This window comes from Poecilia reticulata, chromosome 1 (assembly GCF_904066995.2).
Source record: "Poecilia reticulata chromosome 1, P_reticulata-male-v2, whole genome shotgun sequence".
NCBI classification, from domain to species: Eukaryota; Metazoa; Chordata; class Actinopteri; order Cyprinodontiformes; family Poeciliidae; genus Poecilia; species Poecilia reticulata.
The window spans coordinates 23,214,401-23,236,588 of NC_088830.1; the positions used below are offsets into that span (position 1 = coordinate 23,214,401).

The following is a 22,188-nucleotide window of genomic DNA, read 5'->3' on the forward strand; positions in this document are numbered from 1 at the left end:
TGTGGTGAAAAACAAAAAAAGTGTTTACATTCACCTCTTTGGTGGTGCATGTTAGGATTTGTCTGTTTACACAAAGTGTGAGCCAGTCTACGGTCTGGTTAGGCAGCCACAGGTCACTGGCCACAAGTTGCAGTGATGTGGTGGAGTTTGATATTCTGTCTGCAAATGTTAGCGTCCAAACCACAACACACCAACCTCAGGGAGACTGACAGAAAGCAGACTGGGGAGACAAGAGTGGAGGGAAGCAAGACGGAGTTGCTATTGCTGGTTTTATTCATTCTGTGTGGTATAGTATGCAAAAATAAATAAATAAATAGGGAGATCAGGCCAATTTTGAAATCCTCATTAAAAACGCTAAGAAGCCACATTTGTAGCAAATACACACACTGAATAACTGGGGCATCTAAATAAAAAAAAAAAAATCTCTATATTTGTCTTGAGAACATATGCGGTTCTCTAAATGCGGAGTGAAAGTACGATTATTTTGCTGTAAAAGCTGTAGAAACTCAGTAAAAGAACAACAGATGGGCTGTAGACATCAAGAGCGAAGAAAAGTTTGGGCTTGTCCCAAAAATAATCTGTCAAGCAAGACGGGAATTTCAAGGCCCAGACTGGGATCAGTATAATTAGTAGTGCTGCGCTGCCAAGCGGATACATCCGGCGGAATCAGGGAAGCCTGGCAGGTGACCGTTTCTCAGAGACCAGATGGAAATATGCAGTGAGCAACGCCTGCCATTCGATTTTGTTTGTGGCTGCAAGTGAGGCAGCTGACAGAGAAGACGAATGTAAAGCTGAGCGGGGTCAAAGGGAACAGACTTGAAGGTGTGGCTTTGGTTTTATAACATCTGATGGTGAAGAAAATCTCCCATGTTTTTAGTTTGTTTACTTTTTTGGCAGAACATTAAAAATGTCATTTTTATTTTCTTACATTTTATTTAATTATTGATGTATTTATGTTACTACATTGTGGTTAAAAAAATAATAAAAGAACAGAAGAACAGATTTCTTCTGTTCTTAAATGTGTCATGTCCTAGAGGACAATTTGTCTTCATCTGCATAAGAACTGTGTCTTCTGAGAACAGTTATTTTCCTGCAAGGCAACAATCTGAAACATCAATTTAAAGCTACATAGAAATTGTTTGAAGATGACAAGACTGATGTTCTGGAATGGCCCAGTCAAAGCCTAGACATTGATCTGATGGTCAAACCTGATTGAAACCTATCCGCACAGTCTCTGATGTGATTGCCACTGAAAGTCTACACTGACTTGAAGGGTAGAATATTTATGCTATCACTTATTATGCTAAAAAAAAATAAAGATTTTTTTTTTACTATGATTGATTTGCAAAAGAAATAAAAAGGTCAAATATCCAAGGGGACAAATACATTGTATAGATACTGTCTACTGCTACAGCTGCTCAGTCTTTTATTATTCCAGATAAAGAACTAAGAACATGTTTTTGTTCAAGAGGAAACTCAAAAATAACTCCCCATTATTATTGTTGTATTGCTGTTTTATTGTAACTTACTGTATCAAATACAACCAGAACCTGAATTCCTTCTCCCGTATGACTCGTGTCAAACTGCAAATGGGATTTTTTTGAGGGCTTCTTCCAACAAATTGCTTCCTTTATGCTACAGATGAGGGACTGAACAGTGAACTGTGAAATGTTCAAAGCTTGGGATGTTTTTTCATAACCTGTTTTAAACAGTGTTTTACGTCCTTGGTGTGTTCTTTCAAGTTCTACTTTTCCATGTTCTTTGGATCGAGGGATTAGAGCAGGATAGGCATTTTAATTATTTACATTTTTTTTCTCCTATGGCTTGAAATGAATTGAAGGACTTGATCAAAGGAACAGCAAATTATGCAAAGTGTCAAATCAATACAAAACAACAGCAAAATCGGCTTAGGGTTTATTTGAAAAGAGTCAAGTCTCTGTTCTTTCTTTTACTTCCTTGTTTTGATCCTTATGTCCATAAGAGAAGATATTCAGATTTCTAATTAGAATACACCTGAACTTGTTACTGCTAAAATAGAGTAAAATCAATAAAGATGTTTTATTTGGACCAAATTGTTTGTGCTTGAAATATTCTTTTTTTTATCTCCGATAATCCGCCTGTGGGATGATCTCCTTTCAGAATGCACAGGATCTATTCCACAGTGTGTTTCTCCAGTGGACATGCATGGGCCAGCATGCAGGCTTTGTGGCGTTCGGCAGAGCTTTGCCGAACGCCACAGGAGAAACTTGACCCAAGGCAGAAAAGCCCCAGACGATGTTTTTCCAGCCTCTTCGTGGACATTATAGCAATTGTTTTCTACGGCTTTGTCCCCCCACACACTCTGAAATGCATCCACAAAAATGGAGATTTGAACCAGACACTGAAATTATACAGCGTAAGGTCCAAAACAAATCACTGACACCAGGAATAACGACCGACTGCAATACATTACGGACACCGAGGTCACTCTGCAGCAGACTGAGTCTCTCCCCACATGACAGATTAACCTATCAGGGGTCCTCAAGGATATTTATACCCGAACCATAAATGGTTGGTGATCCTCACAACTGCAGCACATTTCGAGCCAAATTTGCCATCTCCAAATATTTATTTTTATCAAGAAAACCGCAGTTACGGTTACTCTTGAACCGTATCGTATAAACACAACGCTGCAGCCAAAGCCGCATGCAATACGCTTTGCATCCAACACATGGGGCTTGCCTAAATATACCTCCATATACGCTGAAATACCTCAAGCAAGGCCGTGTGTTGGGCCACAGGTCGGTGTTTGCAGGCCGTGGCCGTGCTCTGGATCTCTCCAGGTCCCGGGCCAAGTAGAATCTGGAAATAGTGACTGACTGCGGTTTGAGAGAGACTGAGCAACACTCTAATTAAGCTCTGTCGCATAATGAGGCTCACTGCTGTTCTGTGTCACTCGATTAGTAGCTTGCGGTCGTCTGAAGCTATAGTTTGGGGTTTGTGGGGGTGGGGGATCACATCTGGGGCAAAGAGGGTAGGAGCACAACTGTGATGGAACGAGAAGCAACCTTGTTGTGGAAGACGCAGCGTTCCACTGGGTCTCCTTGATTAGAATCCAGTTGCATCTTAGGGGTATTTTGTGGAAATCTCGTAACACCACTGTAGACTTGCAGGGCTTGCAATATTTATACTCGGTAATGGAAACTGTGGTTTGAAGAAGATGCACAGAATTGTCAGAAAAGATAAACACAAAAGGATCAGTTTGAGTTTGATTGCGAGAGGATAGACTGGATTGTTGCTACAGAGAAATCTGAAATCATGCATGAAACTATGAATTTGATAGTAAATGTGTTCAAAATGAATCCACTGAACACAGGGTCTCCAGACTTTTTGACATATGGACCAAAAATTGTCAGGTCAAAAGTAAAATAAAAAAAAACTAAATTCAAAAAAGTTTTTTTTTATAGATAAAGGATGTTGGAATCCAAAACTTAAAAAAGGATTCTACATATTTGCTGTATTAAAAGAAAAATAATCAGAAAATAATCCAGTTTTAAAATTCTTTTGGGCTTGATTGAACAATTTTATTTTAGTTATTAAAACAGGATTTGTGTTACGTGCTTTCAAAATGCTTACTTTAAGTATGTGAAATAAATGAACTAAAAGCTGATTTGGTTGGAACAAAGTCAACTTCTTTTTAAATATAGGCCTATATTTATTATTTTCAACAAATTATTATCAACAAAGCAGCAGGACAGTTATTGAGACACATTTACAATGTTGATCAGTCTGCACAAAGTCACCTTTTAGGTAAAAATCTCTAGATAGATGATAGTCTACTTATTATAAAAACATGATTATTTAAACTCAAATGTGTATCATACATAACATTTTCCATTGTAAGAAAATATGTTGGTAATTGTTTTACCCTGATTAAAAATAAAACCTCTTCATCTGCATCAACCACCTGCGCTAGACAGGACAAAGTTGTGTCATTCTTGAACTGCAGTTGAGGCCACAAAAAATAAATCCAAGGCTCTTGGATTGGCACTTTGGACACCCCTAGGGTAGGTGATTTAACACATTTGGCGGCTTAACTATAAGAATATACAGTGCAATAGAAAAGTCTTCAAACCTCGTGAACCTCTGTACCCGTTTTCACTTTGCAAACACAAGTCTAGTCAACTGCTGTCGTTTTTAAATGTTTCACGCTAATATATTTGACAGACAAATTTCAGTGATTTTTTAAATTTTTATTGGATTTTATGCGACAGACCAACCACGCAGTTTATAAATTTGAAGTGGAAGGAAAACGATTCACAACTTTGCAACATTTCTCAAGTACAAATTTGGAAAAAAATGGGTGCATATTTCGTATTTTCCTCTAATGTTATCTCTGCACTAATGTAGCTTTTCTCAGGGGTTTGTTAGAAAACACTGTTGAACAAACAGCATCATGAGAATGTTGTGAAGCAGATTAGGAAAGGAAACAATATTCCAAGCTTTAAACATCTCAATCCGTGATACAAAATCTAAGTGCAAAAAGAGCATGGCAAACTGCAAACCTTCCAAGACATAGCTATCCAGCTACACCGGCAATCCAGGCAAGCAGAGTATTAATTGAACAAGGACATTCCTGGTAACTGACAGGGATGATCTGTCAGTCCAAAAAAAAGGATCAGGCCACATACAAAACTGTACATTTGATGGAAAATTAATACAGCACATCAGCCTGAATGTGTCATTCTCACCATGAAACATGATGGCCAGAGCGCCTCATGCTATAGGGATGCTCTTCTGTAACAGGGCCTGGGAATTTGGTCAGAGTTGATGGTGAAAAGGGAACGGGACAAAAACAGGGTAAAATCTTGTCGGATGCTGCAAATGTATTGAGACCGGAGTTTGAGGTTCACTTTCCAGCAGCAAAACAACCCTAAACATGCATCCAGAGGGACAAAGGAATCGTTAGATTTATTCATATTTACACATCCATCTGATAGAATGGCCAAATCAAAGTTCAAACTTAGATCCTCTTAAGGATTTGTGGCAAGGCTGAAAAAATTATGGTCACAGACTGCCCCAATTAAATTGTCCTGAACCTGAGTTATTTACCCTTAAATTTAAGTTTATGGCTGCACCACGGCAAAATATGAAAAATTCCAGCGGATGTGAATACTTTCATGCAGCACTGAAGAGGTACAAATCCCTGCCATGTAGTCTGCAAACAGGCAAATGAAAGGAATGCTTGTGGCTGCGTACGCTGCATGAGTTTTTCAACTCAGTGCCAGAGGTTGCGTGGGTGCTTGTGGGAGCTTTCATGACAAGTGGAAGCGGAAACGTTGATATTTGATTCTCCAGCCAATCAGAGAGTTGGGTTCAATGTGTGGGTCTGGTCTGACAATACAGCCGGACTACAGTATATATTGACCTCGACTTTGGGGACAGAAACAGAACAAGACGTCGGAAGAAAAGCAACCGATAAAATAATATCAGCTTGTCTACAGAGAGAACCAAATCTACAAGACACCATGAAGACTCTGGCTCTGCTCTCCATCTGTGCTCTTCTGTCGGTGTGCTGGTCCATGGGAGGTAAGGAGAAAAACCTTTGCATCAAATGTTGATGTCAGGGATGTGTGTGTGTGTGTGTGTGTGTGTGTGTGTGTGTGTGTGTGTGCGTGTGTGCGTGTGTGTGTGTGTGTGTGTGTGTGTGTGTGTGTGTGTGTGTGTGCGTGTGTGTGCGTGTGTGTGACATTGGTTTGACATTTTGTTTTGTCCTGTTCAGCAGTTGAACCCGAGGTCGTCGTGGATCCTGCTGCTGACACAGCCGCTGATCCCGCAGTGGATGCTACCGCTTCATCATCCTCTTCCTCATCCGAGTCTGATTCAGCTTCATCCTCTGCCTCCGACTCTGCCTCCGACTCCTCAGCCTCCGATTCAACATCAGATTCCTCCTCCTCCTCTTCCTCATCCGAGTCTTCCGAGTCCTCCTCCGCCGAATCCTCAGAGTCTTCCTCCTCTGAATCGAACTCCTCAGCCTCTGACTCTGCTGCCTCTTCATCTTCCTCCTCTTCGTCCTCCTCAGAGTCAGCCAGTGTTGAAGGTAATCGGTTGGGGTTTTGCTGAATTGAGAATCATTTTTCTGGTTTTAGAAATATAGTTCCATATTAGAGCTTACAAAAAAAAATAAACAGTTTAATATGCTGTTTTCTCCTTCGTTCCTCAGAGTCCCATGTGGTTATGAAGAGAGACCTGGCTTCTGTTCTTCTCAGGAGAAGAAGAGCTGCCCACGGCAGTCTCAGCCCCCTGCAGCTGGAAAGGTATAATCAGTCTTATCTTTTCATCTTAACGTTTGCAGAAATATTTGCAGTTAATTCAGCTAATTGCTGTTGGATCAACAACTGATATTACACGTGTCTGACTCGGTCTTTCTCCCATTTCTTACAGCCTTAAAGAGGTGTGTGAGCTGAATGTTGCCTGTGATGACATGGCTGACACTGAAGGCATCGTCGCAGCGTACACCGCCTACTATGGACCCGTCCCTTTCTAACTTAAATTGTCCTCTTTCATCTGTTTTTGGGCATTTTTTTTGTGCCTTTTGATAGCATTAACATTAAAAACGCTCCCTTAAATCCAGACAAGAAGCAGGAGGAACAAAAAAGAACAAAATGGAGAGGACCGAAGTGTCTTCTGAATTTATAAGCTGCCTGTCATTGCATGCACGGACACCTGCAGCAGTCCTGCATGTGGGCCTGTTAAGGGTTCCCCCCCTTTAGGCTGGAAAAAGGCACATGGAAACACAAGCCTGTGAATTATGTAGAAGCCCATCCGAGTGTAAATGATTCTTTTGTCCTTTAGAGTTATTCAATGAATGGTGCTACAATTTGAAATGTATTCTGTGTTAATGTTTTTTTTTCTTTTTGTATATGGTGCTTTATCTTTTACTTAATTAGCAGTTCTAATGAGTAGTGGATGTAGGAATAAGCTGATTTTGTTTGTGTGCAATAGGTGTATAAACACACATCTGCAGTCTGTAATAACCACAAACTGCCTCTTGGTTTGAAAAATAAATTATTTTGTTTTCTTTTTCAAATTGTTGTCTTGTCCTAATTGAGATGTGAAAAAGAGTAGCATTATTGTCCTCATTCTTGCTTGTGATCACAACAGTATTTACATGCAGGTCTTTGGGTTGTAATTAACATCTACTAGCTAATGCATCACTCGCATTTTAAGCTCTCGGGCTACAATTTTATTTTTGGGACTTTGCTCTTAACAGCTGTTGGTCAATGCTGGAAATGAGCGGAGAGGGAAAGTTATCACTGAAACACCAGCATGAAGAACCTGTTTAAAGAAAACATGACATACACGTCTGAACACAAATCACATTTAAAGTTGACAACTGCGTGAAAAGTCCTTTCAAAAGCTGCTGTTGTCTTCAAACCCTTTGTGGTTGGCTTGTATCCACCATTAGATGGCAGCGTTTTTAGTCCAAACCTTGGCATAATGACTATTAGAACCTTTTGAATGCAAGTGAATGTTGACAGGATGAAAAAAAACATATCTTATATATCTTTCATGCACCAGGGAATGTTGACAACTGGCTTGCATTTATATTCACCCCCTTTCATCCCCAAAGTGAACTAATGAATGCAGGCGTTCTGTGAAGGTCTTTTATTTGTTAGAGAGGATTAGCAAACAATATCATGAGCTCACTAGACAGGACAAGGACACAACTCTAGCTAACTTTACAGTGAGGTTCAGTTATACATACTACTTTAGGCCTCTGTGGAAAATCTTTTAGGTGTTATGTTTTAATGAGGGGTACATACACTTTTTGGTTTTGCTCATGACCATCTGTTTATTTCAATTTATTTTATACTGTTGTTCCAGGTATCAAATTTCAATGTTTTTGATTTTTGCTGCTGTAGCACTGAAAATTTCACACTACACTGTTAAAACAAGCACTTGTTTAAATATTTACGTTTTATGTTTATACTGTAATTATTAATTATTTAGATAATAATTAATCTATAATTATTATCTAAAATTATTGTTAGGTGTTCATTAGTGCTGTTGTACTGTCACTGTTCCTTTAAGTTAGGAGGCATTTTCTGGTTACACAAAGACTGTTGAGACACTTTTGAGAGGGAGGGGGTTGTTGATTAAGGACTAAAAGTGTTGACTTTATTATATTATGCGCTGCCCTGGTATTGTTCAACTTTAATAAATCAATGTTCAGAGCAAACGGTTTAAAACCCACGCATGCACAGGGAGAACATGCAAACTCCATGCAGAAAGACCGGGGGCGGGTATATATATATATATATATATATATATATATATATATATATATATATATATATATATATATATATATATATAATTATATATACTATAACTATAGTACCCCCAAGAATTTCAACTACCAATCCAATCTCTGCTCTTGTCTCAGCACACAACTATCCTCTGAGATAGCAATTGTTGAGGATGAAAAATCCTAACTGATGGATCAAAAATGTACTGACACACGGAGCATAAAATCAGCCAACAAAATCATTCAGACTTTACTTATTTTATTCACTTTCAGCATTGAAAAGAGATACTTTTACCATTTCATTTGAGAAGAGTTTCTAAAAAGAAGTCTGTGCAGCGTCTAAGGAAAAGGAGGAGGGTAGCTGATTGTATGGACTGAAGACACTCCCTGAAATCACACCATGTCTTTGCGGCCTGATAAGTTTCTGTTTTCTGAGGAATGGGCCTTAGCGTCTAACAGAATGTAACTCTTTTCTCTCTTGCTCTCGATGAAGGCGGACACTTCTTTCCTCTGCTCCGTCCCTGCCCATGCCTGCACTGCTTGCTCTGTTTCTGTCTTGTCTTTTTCTATACTTTTGGAGCCTTGAAAGTCGGTTGACTTTCAAATCCAAGTCAACCGATCTCTCAATGCAATTGATCCCATTTTTGACGAGAAGTCTGGGCACAGGAGGGCCCTCTTGTCCTGCAGGGACACACCCGGCGGGATTCACCCTGGATTTATTCATGATAACAGGATTTCTGCTGTTTGGAGCTTGCGGATTCCTGGCTTGTCGACAAATTTGTGATGGACTTGGCCGAACTGGCAAACACTCGGACTGTTGGTGTGGACAGAGACGAGGACTCTAAAACTAACTAACGAGTTGGAATCAATCTTGGAGAAGTTGCTAGTTTCGGCTCAGTAGAACGACAAAACTAATTTAGATGATTGGGAACTGAGATGTATTGGAGAGACTTTAGGGAAGATTGAAATTTATAATTTTCCCGACCTAAGACATTCTGAACCTGAATTGGCTTTCCCCGTGTTGCCTTGGAAGGGCTGCATATTTCCAACCTCCTTGAAGATGTGTAAACACAACGCTCTTCCCTCCTCATCCCCTCCTGTATCCATGGAGTTGCGAAGCTGAACGCTACCAAGGACATTCCTGGAAAAACAACACCTCTATTAGACTTTGCCAGGAGGCTCAGTAAAGTTTCTTTATAGCCCTCTTACCTAGGGGCAATTTGGAGAGGTCAATTAACCTGACAGTCATGTTTTTGGACTGTGGGAGGAAACCGGAGTTCCGGGAGAAAACCCACGCATGCACAGGGAGAACATGCAAACTCCATGCAGAAAGACTGGGGCCGGGAATTGAACCCAGAATCTTCTTGCTGCAAGGCAACAGCTCTACCTTTCACCCCTTGTTATGAACCAAGATCCTTTGAACATGTTTGGAGACAGTGTTTGTCACACCACATGAAACATGGTGATGGCAGCATTATCAGAAGAGAATGAGTTTCTTTTTCCCATGTAAAGAAGTTAGAAAAATGAATGGGGAGACAGACTGGGAGACTGGGAGAAAATCTGTTGCAAAAGACTTGAGTTTGAGTAGATGTTTGTTTTGTAGCATGGCAATGATTCTGATTATACAGAATCATTGATGGAATGGCTGAGACGAAAGTATAAAACCCAGACCTAAATTCAGCTTCAAATCTGTGACAAGAATAACAAAAATAATGTTTATATCAGTTATCTGTCCAGTCTGACTGAAAATAAGCAGCTTTGCTGGAAATTGACCAAGGCTGGTGAAAACACCTGTAAAAGACTTAAAGCGGTTCTTGCTTTGACAGGTGATTCTATTGACTTAGGGGAATTAACACAAACTTATGCCACACCTTCAAGATTTGGTAAACAAGTGTGAAAATCATATAGTGTTTTCCTTTAACCTTAAAGATGAATAAAATACTCTGGAATAAATCTAACCACATTTTTGACACATGCCTTACACAACAAAACATTATATTTGAATAACGCAAATGGAAATGTCACAGTTATATTTTCTCAGGTCCATTTTCAAACTGGAATGTCAAATACATCTGTTGAAAGTGGCTGATGTGAGAGAGAACATCTTTCCACTGTGCATGTTGCCCTACTTCCGAGTAAAGTATTCAGCCTTTGTTCTTGGAGGTGATGTTTCTTAGAAATGGGCAGTGTTGTGATAAATTTGTAGATAAAAGTTGGCCATTAAGAAGCACTTTAAGCACTAATTTGCTGACATATTGACAAAAGTTTAGATAAGCAAGCGTATGTCACATTGTGCGGTGTGTGAGTCAGTTCTTTACAATGAGCATGTGCGTATGTGGTTGTTGTGTCATCCACAGTGCACAATCAATGCTGATATATTGATTCTGTAAGTGGTAGTCTTTGAACATGTCTCTTTGTCAGGCCAACAGTTTGATTTTCCTCAATACTGACACTTACGTTCCAGAAACACAAAAGATAAAAAGAAAAAAAAAAACTTGACAAATGAGGCTGAATATATATATAAAAAAAAAAAAAAAAAAAAAAAACTGTCGTCTTTAAAGAGTGCACAAATGGTGAAACATTAATTGGCTAGAAATAAGGATGATGATAGGGTTTATTGACACAGAGCTTGTTTGTTTCTCCGAATGTGATGAAATGTTAATTATCTGTATTAATTGCCCACACCCACTTTGTTTTGTCATGGAAAAAACTGCAGATAACTGTGATAAGAGAGCAATAAATACAGGGTCAACAATACATACTGTTCAGGAAATGTTTTAATGATGACACTGGTGATTTCAGCAAGACAGTTACTGAACTTCACCGATCAATCTTTTATATAGCATTATTTTATGTTTCTCAGTATTTAATACCATTGTTCAAAATACATGGCTTTAAATTAAATAATAAACATGTAAAACATTTAATTAGATGTAAAGTCATCCAAACTTAGTTTCTATATTCTTTGAATACAATAATTGTGCATTGTTATAGATTGGGTTAAAGGAAAATAATCTATCTTTTCAACTGCTAAATTATCAACACCTTAAAATGATGTGTAAATGATCTCTCTCTATTGTCTATTCACAGTAAAATAAAAGTATGTAAAAAAAAACATACAAAAAACTGACAGATATGTGAACAACTTTACACTTCTATTTAGTCTTTCCCACATTTTTTTGCAGTTTAACACATTTCACAGCCTGCATGTAGGAAACGCTCATGGCACATTTTGGACATTTCACAATTTAACAGCATATTAACAAATAGGTTAGGTTTATGAAGCTACTCTCAATTATAAAAGAAGATTAGCTAAGTGTGCACATCCAGGTGTGGAAAAGGATGTTTAAAGCCTCTTTCCCTTAAACAATAAGGGCAAGGGCATGCAGGAGTTATTGTTGTAGTTATTCTTGCTGTTTTGCATGGAACCTTTTTGAAAAGGAATTACAGACATCAAGTAAAGCATCAATGACAAGGGTGCATAAGTTGATGTAATATTATTTGCATAAAGGTTTTCTAAAAAAAAAAAGTTAGAAATCCCATTTGGCACTGACTTCTCCCTGACATCAGCTCAGATCAATCTCTGATTCTGCAAAATGACATTGATCAGATCTGTGTCTCGCAAGACACATCGGTGTTGCGTGTTTTCATACAACCGAACGTCAAAAATGTAAAAGTGAAATCAGTTGGGTAAAAGTTATAACCAGAGGAGCATACTGACAGACATGAGATGCATTGCATCTGCAATCTGTCCAACAAAACAAAAGTGGAATCCTAATTAATTCACTACTTCAATGAACCACAACCATCAGTGTTTATTGTTTTTCTTATTATTTTTCACTTGTAGGTATATAATAAATATTTTTATTGCCATGACCACTGTTCCTCTACAAATCATACAAAAGAAATCACATACAAAATAAATACTACATCTCAAAGTTTTGCTGCTTTTATAATATCCAGTTCTATCTTTATCTCATCCTCTACTTCTTTTTCTACAGCCATCGCTGGATTATCGTACGCTGCTTTGTGTATTTCTGTGCTCTGCTCCACAGATTCTTGTACTTCATGTCCCTGATCATCATTTGAGTCTTGGCAGCATTTGCAGCAGCAGCAGCATTTGGCTGTGAATGCTACAACCACTTTATCCCAGGGATCCAGGGAGTGGGCCCAGAGAGGGAGGAAGTCCCAGGATCGCAATCCTGCAGGCAGAAATCCAGGTTTTCTTTTCTGCAGCACATTGATCACCACCACGACGATCAACATGACAACTAAAGGTACACCCACGCCCACAAGGACCTGCCACCCGGCCAGCGACAGGCTGAATACGAGGAGGGGTAAGACGAAGAAACAGAGGATGATGTACACTGCAGCAAACCAGCGGTAGCTGGCGGTGATGTTTCCAAGGCTTTTAGCCATCCGGATGGGGATACGAGTGAAGGGAATTGGATACCACAAAATGATTCCAGAGATGTTGAACAGGAAGTGGACAAGGGCAATCTAGACAAAATGATTGAAACATTTTATTAATTTCACTTATTTTACTTAGAAATAAAAAAGTTACATTCTTTCTATGCACATTCAGGCTATATCTGCCTGATGGAACGATCCTTTACATCCAGTGATTTCTGTTAAAGAGGTAATTCACAGCCATCGATTGTTAAAGCAGTAATTCAAATTAGTTTGTTTGTGTGAAGCAAATGCGAAACGCCTGTTTTTATAGGGTTTTGTAACATACAAAATCAATACATTTATTATTTTGTCATTGTCTTTTCAAATTTTTATTTGACTTAAATGTTTTTCATATTAATGTCATATTAATTCAATTAGATTTATATATCAGTCAAATGGTATTAGCTACATTTTTTTTAAATGACTATGTCTCTAGATAAAGAAGAAACAGTTGTGTTCAACGCTACACCAAGCAAGTAAAAAAAAAAATATATAATGAAGGCGTGTCAGAAACATTCCCACATAGTGACCATTACCAGTTATTTTGTGGATGGTTTACTGACCTGTAGAGCATTCGCCAGTCTATCTCCGGGACTAGCCATGGCTGCCAGAATGGCTGTGGTGGTGGTGCCAATGTTTGAGCCCAAAGACAGTGGATATGCCCTCTCTATGCTGATGACACCAATACCTATTTCACCAATAATTCTCAATTAATTAGAATCAAACACATTTTTAAATACCACTTGTTATGTCCATTTATTTTACACATTGATTGTTCTCACCGACAAGAGGAGTGATGGCTGACGTGAACACTGAACTGCTCTGCACAATGAAAGTCATTCCAGCTCCGACTACGATGGCGATGTAACCCGTCACCCAGCCAAACGGAAACGGGAAATCTGTGCACACGTACACATGCATGCACGTGCACGTCTTAATACTTTTTTGCCATCTTGTTCGTGTCATTCAGCTGACTGGATATCCAGAGTGTGAAGTTGCTCACCGGTGTTGAGGATTTTCTTGATGACTGAAGCCACTTGTCCCTTCAGCATGGAGTTAAGCAATTTTACGATGCAGATCAGGCAGGAACAGAGGACCAGCAGAGAGAGAGCCAGCAGGATGAGACCCACAGCCAGGTCAGGCAGGGTCGTATTCACAAAGAGGTGATTACCTGCAAAAACACACACACACACACACACGAATAACATGAAGGTGATGGCGTTGAGGATGTACGTCATTCTGCACTCAGAATGGTGTACATTTGTGATGCTGTATCAAGAACACCTATTGAATTGCTTTATAACAAAAGTACTGAATCAATCACCTGGTAGTAGTTGAATGCACTGAAACATTATGAGTTGTAAAGATGTCATGACAAGATTTAATGGGGAAGAAATGGCACTTAGGGGATTCTGAGCAAGGTAGAAACTGGTGACCTACTGGGATTTCCATACACAGCCATCATCAGGTCAGTAAAATTTAATATAGCATACTATAAAAACATAAGTCTCAATTTCGCTGACACCATTTTATTGTATTGAAATCTATGTCTTATTTTTATCTGTGTTGAGTATGCTATCTGTTAACAATGTTGTGCTGCCCAATAATTGCCCTATTCTGGGATTAATAAAGGACATCTTATCTTATCTTATGCAGTAAATGAACATAAGAAGGATGCAGCAGCTGTAATGTCATATTACAGGCCACTGCTGATGTGTACTGTTGTTTTAATACTCTAAATTGGCTCCAGTTTTCACATTTTAGACAAACGCTGCAGTCAGGTGCCAGAAGTGGAGATAAAAATAAGAAAAGGCAGCCAAAGAAAAATACTTGAGGGACCTTCAGAGAGTCTAGAAAACTATTGATCAAGGCCAACTTAAAAGATTACAGATCAGAGGCCATAAGGCACACAAAAATGATGGTTAGGTATCTTTTCATGTTTTACAGTCATGGTTTGGTAGGTATTCGGTAAACCTCATTTAAGAAAAACAAATAAGAATACATATTATTTACTTTGGTCGGCAATTAAAAAAAATCTTGTCAATTTCTCAAATTAATTATATCTTGTTAGTAGAAGGTATAGAACTGATTCAAGTTTTGGTTGGATTTTTTATTTTTTTTCAAATGGATAAAGCAGTATAAACATTGGCTCGGTGATAGAGAAGGTGGAGGTTCCCAGTTCGACTCTCGTGCCTTGCCTATCCCATTTGGCATTAAGCATCTGCCAAGTCTGTGTGCACGCAGCTGTGGTGTGGCAACAGCATGAAGGGAGATGCCCAAAAACAACAATAACAAAGTAGTAAAAGCAGGAATAACCAATGTCTGGAGAAAAGATGTTTATGCAGCCCTGCCCTCTATTCTCAGATATCTATGATTTAAGTGTTGTGCAAACAATTGCATTCAAATGGTACCTAATTGATAAAGAGATGTAGTCTATCTGCAAATCTTTATCACTGTTTATCACTGTTCACTGTGATTCAGTAGAAGCACAGTGAACATAACAAAAGTACTGAATCAATCACCTGGTAGTAATTGAGTATAATAAACTCAGAGGTTTGTTATACATCAGGTTGTGTAATGTGGTTGTGATGTGACAATCCTTCATTATATTACTGACTACATCATACATTTTGTGATTTTTATTGTTTTTTTCAAATGAGTGTAAAAGAAGAAAAATTTCTTTGTCTTACATTTCTTTATGTTGGACATTACAGACACGTTTTTCACTATTACAGTATAGTTGCCCTCAACCCAGCAGAGAGTTGGAAAGGTGCAGTTCACTACACCAGGAACTGTGAAGTTCTGTAAGATCTAAAGCACAAACACAGTTAAGACAGTAATTAATTTTCATCTTGCGATTGTACACTGCCAGCAATTTGTGACAGGTTTGACACAGTTCACTGCGTGTCTTACGGTTTCATTTGCAGTTTGGCACCATATCTTGATCATGCTTTTATTCCTGGAATCTGAGTCTCCACTGGCAATTCCACCGATGACAGATTCATCCAGCTGAATCACAAGAAAAGAAGTAAGCGGTTCAAAGATAAAAGCACTTTACAATTGTCTCTTATCATCCAGATAAAGATGGGAATATGGAGACAACATCATCACAGGGACTACCAGCACTAAACGGCAGATCGAAATGTATCTCACTGTGACATTTTTGTATTTCGAAAAGAGGTGGCACTGTTTAAAGGAAATATGAACAAAAGCAGTTAGACAATAGCAGAAGAGCCATCCAGATGCAATGCCGATCTCCTACACTTATCTTCAGACGGTTTACACAAGGACAAACTTATCTTAGGCCTAATAATTAAGATAACATTCACGGCATCTCACCTGTATGATGGCCTCTGTGAGGACATCAGTGATAACGTTCAACAGATCTGGCGCCTCTCCGCTCTCGATCTGAAAGGACTCGATGATGAGCTCGGTCACTCGGTACAAATAACCGCTGGCCACTTCCAGAGGCAGCAGCACCAGAACAGAGAGCCAGTTAAAGAAGTCGTGCACAGTAGCCCCCGCAAAAGCCCTAAGTGCGTGGAGAAAAGAAAAGTTAAACTTCAACATTATAGCCTCCAAGCAATACAACTGAAATTATTATAATAGCTCAGCATGGACATTTGTAACAGCTGTATGTTTATTTGAGGTTTGAGTTTTCCACATGTACTGATTCTTTGTTCTTCAACTGAGGTTAAAAATGATGAAAATTCCTAACCTCTTGCACTTAAGCAGCTTTTCACCATACGAGCACAAACATGTAAAAACCTAGTAGACTCACAGGTCCAACAAGACTTGCAGTTGTAATTACAGCGAGAGCAAATCAATAAGATTCTTTCCACATCATAATTATGCACCACTCTGACTTGATCTATGAAATACTTACATTTTGTGGTTGTATTGTGACTAACAGTTCAGTGGGGTTTGTACACTTCTGCAAGGCACTGTATGCATTTTCTGTAATCCAATTTGCTATTCATATTTTGAAAAAAAAAAGGTCTTCCTCACTGTTTTGCAAAACACCAGTGACCCTTAAATGTTTTGTAACATCCTCGTGGTTAGCTAAGGCTAAAGAAGTTGCTATTTTTTTCAATAGTTACATCCCTCAGTACAAAAGAAAAACAGTCAAAGTATTACCTGCGAAACGTACTACGGTCAGCAGCCTGCGTCATGGCGACCAGTGTGTTTGTAACAGAAGTGCCGATGTTGGTGCCCATGATGATGGGAACAGCCACCTTTACTGTGAGTACTGTCAGAGAACACAGATCCAGATCAAACCGTATCATCGTCTATCCATGTGTTCTTTTAACCCCTCGGCTACGTGCTGCGGTTGTTTAAAGAGGTTCACACTCACTGCCTGAGGAGACCATGCTGACAACTATAGAGGAGGAGGTGGATGAGCTTTGGACGAGCAGGGTGACAAGAACGCCAATGACCAAACCAGCCAGAGGGTTAGACAAGACGGAGTTCTCCTGAAAGATGTCGCCTGCTGCTCTGCCTGGACAAGAAGAACAAGGGACCGTCTCATATCTATTTTATAACCGTGCTAAGTACAAAACGGATGCTGGTCTGTCATTTTGATGTGAAGAAATGATTAGAAAAAACATCATTCATGACTGAATTACATTTATTGCACAACAGAGGCCTTTTTTTCGCAGGTTATATGTTATAAGTTAAAAATGCATTTACCTCCAACCAGCTGAAAGGCTGAGCTGAGGATGTCGAGGGAGCAGATGAACATGTAAAGGAGGCCCAGGAGGATGATGAACTTCATCACTGAAACCAGCACTTTCAGCACTTTACCCTTGGTGTCCAGCGCTGAAACAAGTGAATATGTGGGAAAAGTTGTGAAGTGCTGAGAGAACACCAGATTAATCTGGTGTTTAATCTGATTAAACACCAGATTAATCTGGTGTTTAATCTGATTAAACACCAGATTAATCTGGGGTTTAACCAGAATAATCTGGTTGAACACTTTTTTCTGGTGTTAGAAAAAAAAAAAAAAATGATATATATATATATATATATATATATATATATATATATATATATATATATATATATATATATATATATAATTTTTTTTTATTATTTCATTTTTAATGACTATGCAGAAAATTGGCCACAGAAACGTTGATGAGATACACAACCTTGACGGCGCCTTTATCTTAACTTTGGCAGCAATATTTTTGGCTCCCACTCAGCAGTTTCTCCCATTATTACCACAATCATATAATTTATTACACCCATGCTCTCAGAAAGAATTAGGTCAAAGATCAATTTATTGATACTAACACTTATACTTATACTAAGTGTTAGTGTGATCATGTCTGTATTTTCTGCTCCTTTTGTGTTCTAATTCTATTGTCTTCAGTGCCGTTTGACTGCTGGAACTGATTATCTATTAGTTAATGACTCTATATGGTGTTGCTTAAGGCACATAGAAATAGATTATTCTATGTGTTCAAGGTTGGTATATAAAGCAGCTGAAACTTGAACAACTTGTTGGACTTTGTTCACCACAAGTTCGATTGAAGAGTTCCCCAATCAAAGCCTAACGTCTGCTAGTAGTTTATTAGGTGTCATTTTACTATGGGTACTATGGGAACTATTTCAATATGCATGACAGTGCCACATTTGTTTGTTTAAACAATTATTAACACCATGGGTCATCTAGCACTCATCCTGTTCAGGAAGGATATGGGTTCTGATTAGATTAGTGACGTTACTTCAATATATTTTTAGTCAAGTAAAATTAAGAACTGTCCATCCAAGAAATTAGAGTAAAAAGTATTTGGTAAAAAAGGCTACATGAGTACTGAGTAGCTGATCAGAACATCTGATTTCATATTTAAACATAATTTATAAAGTTATGTGCAAAGTTTGGTCATTTAAAGACTAAAATAAAAAATATAAAATCAATCCAAATAAATAATACTTTTCCAAGAATTTTAGTTTCAATATAAAATGTAATTAACTAATACAGCAGGTAATGTATGTGTGTAGTTAGAACAGGCTAAAGTACTTCCACTGATATGTAGCCTACTGTATCTTTTTCACTCTTAAATGTCTCAGGAGTCTCAGCAGATAGGAACTAACATCAGAACAACAAAGGTGGCGCTCAAACAACAACAACTCTCACTTGAACTCCAAGTGTCTGAACCTGGTGCAGTTCTTTTGGTTACTTCTCCGTTGAGTGAAGTTACTCACACTGTGTCGTGTATATAGATTTATTTATTTTTTTGACTGAAGTAAGATTATCTATACTTCAACTGAGCAAAAGTAATTAGCTACTACCCATCTCTGGTTCTGGTTTCCAATTATAAACTTGTTTTGGTCCTATATTTATTAAGAGCGAAGAACCTTGTGAAGATGCTGACTGAAGCTACTAATAAGAGAGACTCTGTACCATCAATTAAACAATTTACTGACACTGGCTGAGAGATGCCACTCAGATACTCAGAGAAACGCAAGTCATCTCCCTAAAAAGTAACATAAAAAGCCATATTACAGTTTGAAAATGCACATGTGACATAATGAATGACCCAATTTTTGTCCTGCAATCTAATGAATCTAAAACTGAAGTCTTTGGCTATAATGACCGTTGTTATAATCGGAAGAACAGAAGAGGGAATTTGGAACTCTGCAAATTTCCTCCTAATTGTGAAGAACAGAGGTGGAAGCACCATGTTAAATTCAAGCATTTCACTGAGTTGTTTTTGTTACTGCATAATGTTTATTTGTGTGTGGCCAGCCAAGGCACTGGTGATGGAAATTAGCCCTGGCTACAATCTGACATATTTACATTGTGTTCATCAATATGTATTGTCCCTTTACAAATAAGTAAATTACAAATACAAATGTTGCTTGGGTGTTTTAGTGCAGGGGGAACTGGTGATCATCAAAAAAGCAGGAAAAATGAGGAAAAAAACAATATGTGGGCATATTAAACAAACATTAGAAAACATCATCCAGGAAGTTAAAGTCTTCAAAACAGACAGTTACCATAAACCTACAACTAATTTAGCTAAGAAGAAGCCATCTTCATAGAAATTTAAATCATATAAACCATCCTTACCTGACCACGGGACCCCTGCGTCTTTCAGCTCAGGAAGATCCCAAGGGTCCTCTGAGTCCTGCTCCACCAAAGCCAGAGTGGAGTGCGCTTTGACATCTGAAACATGTAAGAGTCCAGATTAAAAGAATGAGCCATTTCTGTCTTTAGAAATCACTGTTTTACATGATTTTATATGGATTACTGTCATAAAAAAATGAAAAATGTAACCTTTAGTTTTCTTTTCATATTTCTTATCTTGGTTGTCCTTAGTGTTGTTCTGTGTGTCAGTTGACTGAAAGAGAAAATAATACACAGATCATGCTTGAGATATATTGCATATGCAAAAATGCTGTTTGCTGTATTTTAACTTAAAAAAACAAAACAAAACATTTTTACCATGTGGAGCCGGTGGCATTAGGGTTTTTTTTTTTTGACACATAAACATATTTTTTACCTACAGTATGACATCTGTTGGTAAACTCTGCAGATGTAGTCGCCCCTCCCTCCCTCCAAAACAAAATAAATTCAAAAAGGAAACGGCTCCCTCCAACATACAGACACACACACACAGCTGATCACATGCCATGTTATTGATCTTGCAGTCACATGCTGCGGTTGCAGTAAAATTCCATTCTCACAAATAAATGCATGAACAAAAGATTTACCACTGAAAAAACGTAGTCTTTATTAATTAACTCCTTGATAACAGACCTCCTCTGTCTCCTATGCATTTTTTGATAAATTTATTCCCGTTAAGTTTCTCCATGCAACTTAACTTGATTAAATGTTTCATTTATTTAATGACTAAATAAATGAGACATTAAACATATGTTTCATGTGCTCATTGTGAGCTTTCCACTGGCAATTTCCCCAAATTTAATGCAATGTCCAGACAACGTTAGTAACATTAGTCATCTAAGATGCCCTATGCATTAGGAACATATTTTGATTCCATATACATCAGCTTAATTTCTAAAATGTTTTCTTTTCATTATGTAGATATTGTATGTTTTGTCTCTTGTGCCCTGTTCTTGTGATGGAAGATAAAAAAAAAAAAAACTTTCTCTGCTCACCTGTGGCACGCCGAGGGAATCCATGCTCCTTTGGTGGGAAGTTCACCTGGACTGCAAGTTCAGAAATGCTGCCTCTTTACAAACAAGGCATCAGAAGAAGGTTTGATGATTGCCCTCACATCCTTCCTGGAACACTTCCGTTTATCACATAATCTGGACACACCTTTCAAACTTTGATTAACCTTACCTGTCGCTGGTGTAACATCTCTTACTGCTGTGTCGCAATCCACTGCTCACACTGTACCCGGCCATAAGCCTGGAGCTGATGTGGTCTCCCTGCACCTGTATACCTGCTGCTGGTAAACGTCAGCTCACCCGAAATGCTTTGCAGATTTTACACCCAGAATCTATTACTGGTTCTTCTATTGTCCTGTGTGAAGAAATGACCATCCGCAGACCTTTTCTGAGAAAATCCTTTTTGTCCCCCCATCCATTAATATTCTGCATTAAAACGCCTGTAATTCCAGCTGGTTGACTCTTTGATTAACTGCGGGAGAGGACTGGGTCCCAAAAGTTTATCCACGACCTCATGGGAATAGCTGGCTCGAGGGAGGGGTACAGGATGTGCCCTGAATCAAAGCGGTACAACTTGAGTTTGTGGTTGTGTCAGTGTTCTATTTTTGGAGTAAAAATCTATAGATTTTTCTTTTTAACAATAGTTACCCACTGGTCAATACTTCAGAGATCAGCCGACCTACAAAGCAGCCGATGGGAGCTTAGGGTCAGTTCAGGTCAAGCTAATGTACTGGACTTTCCATGGATGTTTCGATAGTTGTGAGTGACAGGCTACAATCCCTTTCTATTGCTTGTTTTAATGTCATAACGATTCCTATCCACCCTACTATACTCCCGAGTTCCTCATTTGTTTGGTGCACCTCGCTAAAAATACTTCTTCTTATTTCTCCACATTTCATCATGTTATTACCACAAATAATATTCATTTTAATGAGATTTTATATGATGGGTCGACATAAAAAGGAACTGGAGTGAAGCATTGGTTTGCAAATCTTTTGAGGGATGTTTCTCATTTTGAGACTGACATCGACTGAATTTGATTTTTATTAGTACATCAATCTAAGCTATAAATGAGGGATAAAAACTAGAATAAATTCCCTTTTTCTACACAGTTTTGTCCCAGCATATCTCACAAAGCACAATCTTACAAGTATACGCAACTGACAGAATGGTTTGCCCAGCTGACCCCTCGGTGACCCAGTGAGACTAATGTCAACACACATTATCCCAGATACCCCCCTGGGACTAGTTTAACAGAGAGCAATGATGAACCTGTCTGACAGACACAACTGGACAGAGAA

General features: G+C 38.5%; 2 protein-coding genes across 4 annotated transcripts; one reads left to right on the top strand and one right to left on the bottom strand.

The window, feature by feature from the left end:
* Positions 1–5,409: 5,409 nt before the first annotated feature.
* Positions 5,410–7,069, top strand: bglapl (bone gamma-carboxyglutamate (gla) protein, like). 2 transcript variants are annotated; one of them, XM_008415933.3, is made up of 4 exons: positions 5,410–5,568; positions 5,765–6,079; positions 6,203–6,296; positions 6,424–7,069. In XM_008415933.3, the coding sequence occupies exons 1-4, from the start codon at positions 5,508–5,510 to the stop codon at positions 6,524–6,526; spliced, it is 573 nt and encodes a 190-aa protein (XP_008414155.1). In that variant the 5' UTR covers positions 5,410–5,507; the 3' UTR covers positions 6,527–7,069. The 2 variants fall into 2 exon arrangements, with proteins under 2 accessions (XP_008414155.1, XP_008414150.1); XM_008415928.3 differs by having other exon boundaries at positions 5,412–5,568; positions 5,762–6,079.
* A 3,980-nt stretch (positions 7,070–11,049) lies between these two features.
* slc34a2a (solute carrier family 34 member 2a) lies at positions 11,050–21,791 on the bottom strand. 2 transcript variants are annotated; one of them, XM_008415916.2, is made up of 14 exons: positions 21,060–21,791; positions 20,873–20,946; positions 20,028–20,091; positions 19,821–19,916; positions 17,432–17,560; positions 17,097–17,240; positions 16,880–16,991; positions 16,082–16,274; positions 15,656–15,751; positions 15,433–15,553; positions 13,746–13,913; positions 13,525–13,641; positions 13,306–13,430; positions 11,050–12,790 (listed from the first exon to the last, which is right to left on the bottom strand). In XM_008415916.2, exons 2-14 carry the CDS (start codon positions 20,894–20,896, stop codon positions 12,224–12,226), a joined length of 1,956 nt encoding a protein of 651 aa, XP_008414138.1. In that variant the 5' UTR covers positions 20,897–20,946; positions 21,060–21,791; the 3' UTR covers positions 11,050–12,223. The 2 variants fall into 2 exon arrangements, with proteins under 2 accessions (XP_008414138.1, XP_081465430.1); XM_081609304.1 differs by having other exon boundaries at positions 20,873–21,791.
* Positions 21,792–22,188: the final 397 nt, after the last annotated feature.

What these genes read in the sequence shown, in the direction of transcription:
- bglapl (XM_008415928.3), top strand. Translation starts at nt 5,508, where the DNA reads ATGAAGACTCTGGCTCTGCTCTCCATCTGTGCTCTTCTGTCGGTGTGC. An exon ending in AGAGTCAGCCAGTGTTGAAG is followed by an intron (nt 6,080 to 6,202) that starts GTAATCGGTTGG and finishes TTCGTTCCTCAG; the next exon opens with AGTCCCATGTGGTTATGAAG. An exon ending in AGCCCCCTGCAGCTGGAAAG is followed by an intron (nt 6,297 to 6,423) that starts GTATAATCAGTC and finishes CATTTCTTACAG; the next exon opens with CCTTAAAGAGGTGTGTGAGC.
- slc34a2a (XM_008415916.2), bottom strand. Translation starts at nt 20,896, where the DNA reads ATGGATTCCCTCGGCGTGCCACAG. An exon ending in GCCAAACTGCAAATGAAACC is followed by an intron (nt 15,554 to 15,655) that starts GTAAGACACGCA and finishes TTTGTGCTTTAG; the next exon opens with ATCTTACAGAACTTCACAGT. An exon ending in GACTGGCGAATGCTCTACAG is followed by an intron (nt 12,791 to 13,305) that starts GTCAGTAAACCA and finishes CATTTTGTCTAG; the next exon opens with ATTGCCCTTGTCCACTTCCT.